Source organism: Podarcis bocagei (assembly GCF_964188305.1).
Source record: "Podarcis bocagei genome assembly, chromosome: 1".
Lineage (NCBI taxonomy): Eukaryota > Metazoa > Chordata > Lepidosauria > Squamata > Lacertidae > Podarcis > Podarcis bocagei.
The window spans coordinates 95,982,358-95,995,881 of NC_138125.1; the positions used below are offsets into that span (position 1 = coordinate 95,982,358).

Genomic DNA, 13,524 nt, shown 5'->3' on the forward strand with positions numbered 1-13,524 from the left:
AGCACTTTGTGTTTCCCTGTTCTTGATTTTATTGTGAATCTAACTGCACTCCACAACAGTGTGATAATTTCCCTGTGTTTCTACAGCATGGATAGGGAACCCATGGCTCTTCAGATATTGTTGGGCTACCACTCCTATCATCCTTTACCATTGACCATTCTGGGTGGGGCTAATGGGAGCAGGGGTTCAACAACATCTGGAAGGTCTCATGTTCTCCTTCCCAGTTTTATATATTTGCTCTTAAATCAGCTACCTATTTCTCCCAACCCTTTTATTGTTTGCCTTTGCTCCGGTTCACATAAATGTTCCCTCCTCCTTTTATTGAATGCAAACATGTGGTCGCTTTGTGAAAAGCTGTTAAAGAAAATGAATAAAACTTAGTAATGAGGGAATTTATTACAGAAATAAGGAGACACAAACATATTTCTGGAAATGGTACCAACACATTTACCTGAGAAATATTATATTCTCAAGGCTTGACTTTTATCCGATGTTACTCACGCATATGTGTGAGTATTAACTTGCAGCCTTTTTAAAAAAAATGCATATTATAAAACAGTACTTGGATTAACATTGGAGAAGGAGACTGTCATCCTATACAAACTTACCTGGGGGAGAAAGCCCCACTGAACTCAAAATTCTCTTTTGAGCATTCTGTTACAAATAAATGAAAGCCTGATGCTTCTGGCAAGCCTACAAGCAGGTCATGTAGGCAACAGTCCCTCAGCAACTGGTATCCAGTGGCAAATTGTCTTTAAACATAGAAGTTACTGCTAAGAACTATCTTAGCAGTGTTACTGAAAACAAACAAACACACACACATACCCCAGGACAGCTTTTAAAAAATGTTGTCCTTTGAACTACGTACTCCCTTCAAATGTTGCTGGTCTACAGTTCCCATCAGCTCTGTCTAACAGGGTCAGTGGTCAAGGATGATGGATATGACCTAATCTTTTTGACCTACTCCTTTTGAAGGAGGATTCTAGATAACTTGCATGCATGATTCCATTTTGAACACTAACAATGCAGTCCTAAGGTTGGTGGGGAGACTGAAGTTACTTGAGCCAACAGGGCAGAAAAATGGACAAAAGAATGATCTTGTGTTTGTCCATTTCTGGGTTTAATTTATTTAATTTATATTTTCCTTCCTATTGGGAACAGTGGAGAGAGCAAGGGAGATTTAGGCATGCTTAGGAATTACAGGGGCATGTAAGGGGACTGGGATGACTATATCCTTCAGATCTTAGTGGTTTCCCATACCTTCCCCATGCACCCACATCAGTTGGGCCGGGGCATTGGAGGCTTCAGTGGCAGCGACAAGGAAGGGGAATCTGACATTGAACTCCCTCTCCAACATAAGAGACCATAGGATTGCCTCATCATTAATCTAATACATTGTACTGCCCCAAACCTGCAGTATTATACATTTGTTAATATAGAGGGAGGCAGTTGCAAAGTTATTCCAGCAAGTAGCTCCACTAGAAGCAACCTTATGTCCTTGATCAACTTCATTGGAATTCCTCTGGCTATACTCCCACTGTGATGGAGCCATAGCTTGAGTTCTACCTCAAGTGACATTTTAACAAATGAAAAAAGATGAAAAGGACAAAGAGTCTCTGCCTGGTAACAATATATGAGGGTCAAATAATACAAATGCTCCTTAAGCACCAGAGTTCAGGAGTGCTCTCCCCCTGACCCAAGCGGTTTTCGCTACTTCAGAGGATTAAGAGTTTAATAAGTTATTGACAGGAGCTATGTCAGAAATTGATTTTTGTGTTAGCCCCTGTCTGAGGCATGGGGTCACAAATAATTGATGAGGAGGCTTTTGCAGTTTACTGTACTGTTCCTTAGATAAGAGTAGTTTCCCACAAAGCCACTAGAGGATCTAGAATTCAGCAAAATGCCAAAAGCTGCAACCAGAAAATGGAAACCCTGCTGGTTGCCCAAAATATTCATTCATTTAATCATTAATTCATTCAAGTTGTGTACCACCCTTCATCCATAGATCTTGGATAAAATACAAGATGAAAATGCAAACTACATGATAAAAATGGGGGAGCCACAAACCAATAAACCCACCTCTTCCCACAAGCACATTTAAAAGGGAATACGATGTTAATATCAGCCCAAGGCCTGGTTGAAGAGGAATGTTTTCGCCTGGTGCCTAAATGTATATAAGGAAGGCGCCTGTGCCCCTTAGCCAAGGGAAACCTTACACTGTCCTTAAAAACTTGTTGAGCTTTTAAGCGACATTGCATCCATTTTCTCAAAGCTTTCTTCATTGCTATAAGCACTTAATTTTTGCAAAAATATCCAAAATATGCAATTTTAGGAATGATCATGAAGCTTATAAGGCTTTGTTGTAGAAAGCTAGATGCTATGCCTTTGATGTCACTGTGGTCATGTAGATTTCTAGGAATTCTGCCACTTGACTTCGCTTATTTTTTGTAAATTTTCCCCTCAGCATTTAAGGGTACTTTCCTCTTTCCTTTGAATCTTTACGTTATTTTTTCCAAAAGTTGTATGAAGCATCTAGAGAAAGTTTTCCTCTGCTTTTGTAACATCTACCAGCCTTACTGCTGTAAGCAATTGATGGGTACTTTTAAAGCTTTGGTTTGGTGCTGTCAGTTACTAACTGACCATCATATACACTGTCCGGGCATATCTTGTATCACACCCCCACCATTCAGTCCAAAACAGTCTAGTTTGATGCAGACATCCAGTTTGCCATTAGACAGCAAATATGGACATCTAGTGGTTGTGTGTTGCATTGTATGCAGACTATATTCTTTTAAAGGAGTTGAATTGAACCTGATTCTCTCAACTTTTTAAATGAACTACCTTTATTACCCATGCAATCCTAAATTATGACATTGAAATCCTTGACTCTGATGTATGTCAAGGCAGTCATAGTATTTTTTGCTATGCTGAAATCATATGAATGAGCCAAACTCATAGTTCACCATGTAACTACTACAGAGTCTTCAAAAAATGTAACTTAAGCAACTAAAACCAGCTAAGCTAATGGACATCCTGGTTTGTTCAGGGTGCCTTATGATCCCTTAGATATACACTCCAAGGAAGTTTCAAGTCTGTGATGAAAATACGAGGCTAGGGATGGGTGGCTCAGGTCTGTTTCTTGTCTATGTCACTTTTACATGTGTTCGTTCAGAAATCCATTCCATCACATTTCCATATTAATCTGTGAATTTTAATGCATAATTAAATATGTTTTCCTTAAAGTACTTAATTTTAACCATATTATCTCTCAAAATGTGCATTTTTAAAATGCATATTGGTGAATTTTGAGACAAGCACTGTGTCAGAGAAATGTGAAGTTCAGTTGATAATGGGGTTCCAATCCACATATTAATCCAGAGTTACAGATCAGCTCAGTTCATGTCAGATTTCATAAAGATCAAATTGCTCAAGCATCCCCCCGAGCCTCCCAGCACCATCGGGCAACAAAAGTGGGATTTGTTCACAGAGGAATGTGCTCTGTGCTGATTCCAAGGACCAGTTTAGCAGCCAATTCCAGATACTATCAAAGCACTAAAAAACCCCTCTAGGCATAAAGATAGGTCAGGAAGTAGTTTGGTTTGCAGCTCCCCAGGGAGTTATACTGGCTTCACAGTTTGAGAGCCATTTTGTTCCTTGGTAGTCCTTCAGCTTTTGGGGATGGCTAAGGAAGATGGGAAGTAATATATGCAGAGAGACAAGATCTTAAGTGCATTTGCTGTAGAAATGGTAAGAAAACATTGATCTTAATGATACCTAGTCAGTGTTATGAATAAAGGACTAATCAATCTTCTGCTACATTCCTTCTCACCCAGCTACAGAGTGATCTTTTGCATAAGACCTTTCATGGGAAGATCCACAGAAAATAGTGAAGGAGAGAGAGCAGTCAGTAAACACATCCTTATGCAGTTGGGTACATGGATCAGGAATCCAGAAGCAACTGAGTGGGATGCTGAGCAAACAGTACCTGCCCTAAACTATTGTGAACATCAAACAGCATAGACACAGGCCAAAAAGAAAGAAAAAGTTTGCCAAGATTTGGTAAAAAGAGTAACAAGGAAGCAGTGAAACTTAGAATCATAGAACTGTGGAGTTGGAAGAGACCCCAGGGTCATCTAGTCCAACCCCTTGCAATGCAAGAATCTCAGCTAGATCATACATGATGGATGTAGGCTATTGATTCTTTTCAATACAGCTTCTTGCTGGGGGTGCCAATACAACTCCTTGCCAAGGATGTAAGGGACCCTAGGTAGGTCTCTGCCAAAGGCAGACCTTTCTTGAATGGCACAGCCATTACCTTTATCATTAGCCAGCTGTGTGGACTACACCAGGGGTGTCTAACCTGTGGTCCTCCAGAGGTTGTTGGACTATAGCTCCCATTAGCCCTAGCCAGCTTGGCCAGTAGTTGGGAGATGCAGTCCAACAACTGAAGGGCTGCAAGTTAGTCCCTGTAGGCTACACACAGACTGGTAAGAGAATAATAAAGGCTGAAGCACACCACACTTCAGCACTGCAGACATCAACAGTGCTTATCATTAGAGCTGAAGATATGTACCCCCCAAATCAATATATACCATATTTGCTGTTGCAAACATCTATCTGAGAGTAATTATGGTGTAAAATATATTATCTTGTTGTAAGGGCTTAGATTGACTTTTCCTTTTCCTTTCATTGCTTCAGTTCTATTATTTATGGAAAGTTTATATTTAATGTTATTTTTGTTTTAACCATAGGACATAACAAGGCAGAACAGAAATATAGACAGAACACTGGCTGCCACTTCGTATCCATGCAGATTTGTCTTAGCCTTCCTGTTTTTTTTTAAAAAAGACTGCTCTTCCTTTGCAGTCAAAAACCCTGTACATTTGTTAAAAACTTAAAAGAGGAAGAGGCGAGGGTACACGAAGGGACTCTTGCCTCCTTATAGATGTACCATTGAACAATATAGTAGGGGAGATCCTCAGCATTACCTCCTCACCGTGTTTTAGGTGTTGCATAAATTACATTTATAAAATGTGTTTCTGAATTTTGCCTTTTCCAGCACTCCCTTGCTGTTTTCTCTCCTTCATCTAATTCTTAGATGGCAAACTCTTATACCAAGTGCCTGCTTTATTTAATTCTGTAATGCACCATTTACACTGGTGGCACTATTTAGCTAACAGTGATAATAATAATCATTGTTTTCCCTCCCGTGGGGAGTAGTAGATGTCTCATGGGCTCCATCATTTTAAAAACTAGTGATCCTGCAATAAAGTATCCTTTCCCAGGAAAGAGATGAGAGATTCTTGGAGGCAGATTTAACATATAGTAATCAGAATCAGATGGTAACAGCATCTAACCACAAAGGGAAGGCTAGTCCAGGCATATGTTTAAGCAAGGATACCTCTGTTTTGTGCTTTGTTGCCCCATGTCTGAGCTCTAGCCAGGATGTGAAACCTACTTGGTTTTAACAGTGGAAAAAAACACTGAGCCCTCCCACTCTTTTGACTGAGAGCTGTATGAGTCCCATTTGCTTTGACCTACAGGTATGTGGCTGAATCCCATCTGAAGCAACATATTGGAAGCATCCACAGTGGAAACTATTAAACTGAACTATGTTTCTCATTACAAGAGCCAATGTTATATGAAAATTCCCTGTGCCTTGTTGTAGGTGACTCACTTTTCCTCTTTTCTGTTTCAATTTTCTCCCCTTACAGCTGTCTGGAGGATGTGAACTAACTGTGGTACTACAAGACTTTATAGCCAGCCATAGTAGTGAGCTGAGTATCCAGGTGGGGCAAACAGTGGAGTTACTGGAAAGGCCAAGTGAAAGGCCCGGCTGGTGTTTGGTACGGACAACAGAGCGGAGTCCTCCTCAGGAAGGGCTGGTCCCCAGCAGTGCTCTCTGTATCTCACATTCCCGGAGCAGTGTGGAGATGGACTGTTTCTTTCCTTCAGGAAAAGGTAGGCAGAAATTGAACAGGGCTGATATTCCCTCCTCTGTTATGTCAGTAGCTAAAATGAAGGGAAGATAAAAGTACAGATTTTCATAATTTGAGCTGCCAGCCTGCTGTGGAAGTGTGCTATCTGCACTTTTGATGTGCATACTTATCTTTTCACCTGCATCAGCCAGGAGAGGGTGGGGGAAGGAAGGGACCTGTTTTTCCTGCTTGAGTGGAAACCCAATTACATACTGTTTAGCCAGACATTGTATCTGCTATAAAACAATTCCTTCTCTGCATAATGCTGATTGGATGGCTTTTGAGTCATTCCGAAAATCACCTTCTCCCAGTATATAGGGTTTTCAAGGGTGTTTAAAAAAATAAATTGGGGGAATATTTAAAAATAAAGCACCAAACTTCTGTTTTTGAAACTTTTGATCAGGTGATCCAAAAAGCAATACCTAAAGCACCTGAGTCCTATCACATTATAGCAGTTAGCTGGGAAGGATAGTTTTGTTAAGCAATTCACCTTAGCATCATTTCTTCTAAGAAAACCCTTGGGCTTTTGCCTGAGCTGGACAATCACAAATATAGTCTAGGTGGAGAATGCCTAGTTGGATTTCGTTTGCTGCTGTCATATATTGTCTGTTTTTATGTTTTTATGTTATATTGTTTTAAATGTTATAATTCACTTCGTGTGTTCATGGACAGAAAAGTGGAGTAAGAAAAACCCAATAAAGGTCAAGCAAGTAACATGCTTAAACCTCAGGGAAGAGGGTAACAGAGACAAACAACTATTACTCTGGAGCCAGGTGTCAACAGAGAAGCAAAGGCAGTGAAAAGAAGTAGTGAAAAGAACTGACATCCCTTAATCTTAGTGAACAGGCAAACAGAAGAATGTAGGCAGTTTTCACTGTCTGCATTTTTCTGAAGATATTGACTAAGTAATTAGAAATTTATCTAAAAACTAGACAAAGGGACAGAAGAAGGCATTCAGCATTCTGGGATTTGTTCTATAAAAGGGAGGGATCTTAGGCTCAATACACACTATGCAATACATACCATGCATTTAAAGCACCCCTCCCCCCCAAAAAAAAAGAATACCGGGAACTGTAGTTTTTAAATGGGTGTTGGAAATGGTAGCTCTGTGATGAGTAAACTACAGTTCCCAGGGTTCTTGGTGGCATGTGTATGCTTTTCATGTACTTTAAATGCATGGTGGGTATGTAGCCACTGCTTGTGATGTATGCACTTATTCCACTTTCACCTCTGGTAAACAGATTGCACATTTTTTTGTATTGCTTAAAAATCTACTTCACAGGTCCAAAATCTGATCCACAGGCCCAATGGTGAGCTTATGCAATTGGTTTGGTGCAGGGATACCAAACAAGGATGTCAAAAATGCCAAAGTGATCAATTCTGGTGCTTTATTTAAAAAAGGTGTAAATTTACAACACAGCCTGCAGAGCCTTGCTGCCTTTATAGACTTGGGACAGACACAGAAACAGCAAGCATTCTAGATTTGAAAGCTAGGAGCTGAATGGCACCTTAAACCTAGGTTATGGGTACAACAATAGAATGTCTAGACACACTTTTTTATAACAAGAATACAAAGCTGAAAATGAATGAACTGAAGCTAAAATATTACGTTCGTTTTTCACATGGTCTAGTCTTTCACCTGCCCACCCCCCTTATATTCTTAAGAGGGTCTCTTCTTAAGTTTTCAGAGAGTAGCTGGAAGTGGAGAGGCAGAAAAAGGTCCTCCTTTCCTTCCCCTCTACAGTTTTAATCTGAAATCTTAGGGGCAATACTGTTCTCAGAGCTCAGAAACTGCTTGCGCTAATGAAATTCCCTGTCGCAAAATGCGCCTAGCCCTAGAACAATGAGAGTTTTGAACACTGCCTGCCAATGAAGGCATAGGTGCAAGCCTCCAAGTCTTAGATTGCTCCCCTGCCTAGGCCAATAACCAAGTGCCCTAAGCCTACAGAGAAGCATAGCATCAAAGCAAGCCGGTTAGCATATATCAAAACAAGCACATAAACATAGGCAATTCATTCTTGCAGCAACTGCTAATTAGTCTCAGGGTTATCTTGACTACCAATATGGCATTTACAGTTTTTCTAGAATGTTTTCACCATTTAGTTCTACACCATTTAGTTCTACACAGTGAAAGAAAAGGAAACTGCATCTACAAAAAGCAGAGCCTTTTTCAACTGTTAAAAGCATTTTTCAACTCCTAAAAACTATTGCTGTGATCTAACCCATGCCACCCTCTTGCTGTTGCTCTTGCTCCGGAACCCCTCGCGGGGTCCCTTTGCCAATTGGGGGGGCGCTTCTAGCGCCCGCCGAGTCCCACAGCTGCAGGCTTCCCCCACCTGCGGTTTTTGAAAGGGTCCCCGCAGCGGTAGACCCAGTTTCCGCAGAGCTTCTCCCTCCGAGTTAGAAGGAGACCGCCATTGCCGTTGGCGCCGCCTCCGGAAGTATGAGTATGCTGTTACTCTTTCCTCTCACAAGAGGGCTCTCCTGATTTATAGTTTCTTTCTAGTTACTTTCTAGTTATTCATTTATAGTATTTATAGAAACTTTATATTTATAGTAACTTTCTAGTTTCTCAGTTATTGGTAACTCATTCTAAAAATCATATCTAAATCCAAAATCATGTTTAGTCAAAACCCATTGGGGTAGGATTGCCAAAGTAATTTTTTCTGGAACCCTGCCCCTTCCTGCTCCTTACTTCTATTTTTTATTTTTTGCCATGCAAGTAAAGCTGAATGCACACAAGTTAAATGCAGGCAGGGCTTTTTTTTCAGCCTGAACTCCAGAACCCAGTTCTGGCACCTCTCAGATGGGCACCATTGTCATTATAAGAAAACAAGGGAGGTGTTAATGGTGAGTTCCAACACCTCTTTTTCTATAAAAATAGCACTGAATTCATGTAAATTGCAGGTTTACTGTATTCGAATTGGAAAGGAAGTGGCAGATAGCAGAGATGCCATAGATGGAAGGCAGGCTATCCATCCAGCCAAGTAAAACACACCTCCCTTTTTCACTCCTTTCATTTAAATAGTACTATATCTAGCATGAAATTGACATAGTACAAGGAAGTGGTTACATAAAATTGACATACCTATTTATGTTACCATTGCAATTATGAATTAACCTGCAGACTCTGGAGTAAAAAGAAAGAAAGAAAGTTATTTAAAATAAAACTTGTCATGTTGAAGGTGTTAGTAGCAGGACACTTTGTAGATTTTCTTAGCTTAAGTATCATGTGTTTACACTTTCTAAGAAGCTTGAGCCAAAGAATCTGGCTTTAAAGCTAATGAGCCAGCTCACTCATGGAGCAATATCCACTGTACAAGTGCTGAGCAGGAAACTCATTCTGCGAAAAACTGGCTTACAGTCACAAAAGGCCTTACAAATGAGCCTGCAAAATGTTTAGTAGCCCAGAAAAATGTTTAGTAGCCAAATTGCCCTCATAATCATTTGTGGCACAGCCTGAAAGGTACTGTTGCAATTTCTAAAAAATTCCTGTTTGGTCCTCCAAGTGTGATTCTTACCACAGATGAGTATGTGCATGACTAAGTCGTCTTTTAATGATAAGAAAGTGGAGGAGGGCAACCTATGAGCAGTGGGAACATCCCTCTTTTGTAGCTCCTGCGCTAAAATCCAAAGTTAAGGCTGGAGACTTTTGTAAAAGAAAGTGGTGTGTCCCACCATCTTTATATAAGATACTGTATGTCCAGCAGCTATGATGAGCCATAGGATCAGGCTGTTAGCCTCATTAAAACCAAAGGTGATCTGCCTTTCCTCTTGCCATACTTTATATGAAAGCATGTAACAGATGAATGTGAGAAATTTGATGGATCTACTGTGCTAAAATGCCAGGACAGATTCCTCTTGGAAAGGCTCAACAACCAACATTTTCAGATCTTCTCTGTGTTGTAGCACCTGGCTTAATTTATTTATCTGAATCAAATAACTTAGTATAACCTATTTATCTAAAAGTTATGAGATTTATATTCTTGACCTGCAGCTATGTTCGGACTGGACATGTCATGCTCATGATGTCTCTTTGTTTCTGGCGCTTAATCATAGGTGGTTGTGTTTCTTCTAATTAAGTGAATTAAATTAACTCAATTATCTTCAGTTCCCTCTGGCCCAACAACTGGAGAGCTAGTTGCTTTGAATTTGTCATTAGCTTCAGTGGAATGTATTTTGCCACTTGTGCTTCTGATGATATTAGTCTTCCCCTCACTGCCTAAAGCAATATTATGAACAGAATATTAGGGAAATGAAAAGTGTATTAAAATGGTTGTATTGTGATAGGGCTAGATTTCCAGTGTAGACGGTTTGGAAGCTTTGTTGTCTATAACGTATATTTTAGATTACAGTCACGTTGTTTCTGAGCACACAAGCTTATCTAGACTTACATTTGTTTACCAGAACTGGCAAACCAAATGTATCATTAAAGTCACTTGACTTTAATCGGTAGTAAGTTATCCCTGGAGAAGCACCACTGGCAATTCATCAGGCTCTTTATTTCCTCTGTAAATTCTGTAATAAAACAGGAAAGACTATTTTAAGAAACAGAGTTGGTACCATTCTATTTTAAACTTAGAGTTTATTTAGAGAGGAACAGAAGGTGTCCTTTTATTTTCTGAAAAGGAAGGGATAAAAAATTATCCATGGCTTAACTAGAATTCAAGTACCATGTGAGCCATGATGAGGTTTCATTTGATAATTTCATAATGTATTTTAGCAGTAGTCTTTAAATGACAAAGACTACAGCAGAAAGGAAGCAACTGGTTTTATCCTGCCCAAAGGGCATCTCATGTCTTTCTTAAGTATAACTGTGAGCTGTCAACTGGATAAAATTTGCACTGTTAGCTTGTGGGCTGGGGGCTTTATGCATTTTGTATTTTTAAAAATATTTGCTTACAATGTGGTTAGGCAAAGCACAGTACCAATTAGACCTACCCACCCATCATCTGAATTTACCCAGGGCACATGCAGTAAGGGTAGGGAAAGAGGTGAGTGGGAATGGGTGGGTGACTGAGACAGAGAGAAGTCATGCTAGATGTTGATAATGCTTGTTGTAGTTTAATTATGTAAATAAGCAGTTCTAACCAAAAGATTTCAGGTGGGACAGTGGGCCACATACAGCAGGAAACCTATGGCCCTCTGGATGTTGCTGGACTGTAACTCCCATTTTCACTGGCCATGCTGGTTGAGACTAGAGGAAGCTGAAATCCAACAACATCTGGAAAACCACAGGTTCCTTGCCCCTGACATAGTGTACAGTGTCCAGAAAATCCTGTTTGCACTTCAAAGCTCAGAGCAAGCCCTGACAGCAAGAGACAGGGTTTGTTTTTGTTTGTCTAAATTTGTATCTTTGCATATAAATTAGCATATGTAATTTTTATGCAGTTTAATAATATGGGGCTATAATCTACCAATGCACCTGGTAAAAACTGCTATATATAGTGCATCAGAAAGTCCAGGACTGGTGGGCTGCTTAGTTATTATTTGGGTTCTTAGCCAGTCACATTAATATCAGGAGTTAAAAGTCAAAAACTCTGTAATACTGATATTATTAATATGTGAGTGTCCACTTATCTGTAGATTACAGTGGCAGCCACAAAGCTTAAGCTAGCAGTTACCATTTTCCATAAGAAGAAACATATGTTCTTTTTGATATGGAATGCAGGTGTGCAAAATTCTCAAACTTCTGATCCAAACCTACATTGGTGCTCTAAAAAACTGGTGTTTGTAGAGTATTTAGATGGAAGTAGTGTGACACAGGCCTCCTGGTCCTTTCATGGTTATATAGACAAAGGAGAGGAGAGTAACTTGTTGAAAATTTCCTCTTAATCATCCATTATTCTTTGCAGTATGTTTAATGTTGTGTCAGACAATGCTGGATTTTTCAATCCTCATTTACAGTTAACCCGTATCCCAACATTGTAGTCATAATTACCCGAATCCCCACTCTTACCTCTTGATACTTGTGTATTCACACAAGACTCAAAAATAACGCAGTGGTTTTCCCTGCCCTGAAGTACTACAGCAGCATGTCTGTTTCAAAATTAAAACAGCAGGTTTGGTTAGATTGCTCTTCCAGTAACTAGTTTATTTTCCAGAAACTGTGGGTCTGAAGTTTAATATAGCATGAACCTGCCTGCTTTAGGGTTTGCTTCTTCCTCCATAATTTGAGGAATCAAGTGATCATTGGAATGTTTCCACAGGCCAAAAAAAAATACATTTAGCTTTATTGAAAATGTTGCTTACTCTCAAAGAAACCATTTTGCCTTTCCTTTATGTTCCCTCTGGTATTCATGGCACCTGTATACTTCCTCAAAAGCTGACAATGGTCCATTATGCCTCTCTTTTGCCTTAGCTGTGGAGAAACAAGGCTGGTGGGAAATTTGCATTTGGTTAGTTGAATAAATATTTTGCTAAGGCAGATATTTTATTGCAACTTTCCATTGGAAACCTCAGTATTTTCATCATCATCTTTGAGTGGAACAGATGGCACGTTATTTGTCACAACCTGTCTTGCTCAGATGGAAGCAAGTCACAACTGATTTCAATACAGGCATGAGACAGAATCATAAAGGACAGCTTTGTTCTATGATTATTGTTGGGATAGAAATGCCCTCTAGGTGGCTCAGAAGAACATCACGTTTTGTCAAAGAGCTGAAATAGCTCCTGAGAGATTTGCTTGTGGAGGGTTTGCGGAAAGGTGATGTGCTGTAAAGTCAAAAGAACACTCTAGCATTGCCAGCTCTGTTCCCCCTGTCAGAGCTTTAAAATCTATGAAAAGGCCAAATTCAAAATATTAAGCCATCCCCATCACATAATCTCCATGCTAACAAAACTTTCACCTGCTTACTTTTGCCAATGCTACTTCTGTTAAAGACATAACCCGCCCTACCAGAGTGGTTGGGTGGGTGTGCATTGTGTATGTTTCTAATGTACACTGAAGCAATAAGTTTCAGTTGTTGATAAGCAAATGTAAAGGATTTCCCATTGTTTACAAACACAAATCAATAATTGTCTGTTGCAGTAAGTGATGATTTAATCCTTCGTTTTCTCATTCTATTGTGCTTCTGTGTTTCACCAATAAATCTCCAGCCTTCAAAACCACCAAAGAAAACTATTGTACACATGGGTCATCTAGTCCAACCCTCTGCAGTGCAGGAATCTTTTACTCAATGTGGGGCTTGAATCCATGACCCAGAGATTAAGAGTCTCATGCTTTACCAACTACTTGCATGTACTGGGGACAACCTACAGGACACTTAAGGAGTGGGTGCTAACTAGACAGCAACTGCTCTGTTTATGCGAAGGAAACTGCTTTGCTCCCCAACTTGGGGTCCATCCATTCTGAGCTTCATTGCACACAGTTAAATCCTAATGCTTCAACTGTTCCAGGTTCCGTTTTAAAGAACTATGTAGCTGCTCTCCAGTCAGCACCTATCAGGGTGTTCCTTTACCACTTTATTGTTCAAATTTATGTGTAAGCAGTGAAAAAAACCCCTATTTTTATTTTTACTATCAGCTTGGAAACGTCTCTATAAAA

At 39.8% G+C, this 13,524-nt stretch overlaps 1 protein-coding gene across 15 annotated transcripts in view; it reads left to right on the top strand.

The window, feature by feature from the left end:
* The window catches only part of KALRN (kalirin RhoGEF kinase), a 501,553-nt gene that overhangs the window by 410,432 nt on the left and 77,597 nt on the right, over positions 1-13,524 (top strand). For all 15 annotated transcript variants that reach the window (XM_081188021.1, XM_081188031.1, XM_081188017.1 and 12 more), the window contains one exon: positions 5,715-5,961. In XM_081188021.1, the coding sequence (XP_081044147.1) occupies positions 5,715-5,961 (247 nt within the window). The remainder of the gene's footprint in view (positions 1-5,714; positions 5,962-13,524) is intronic.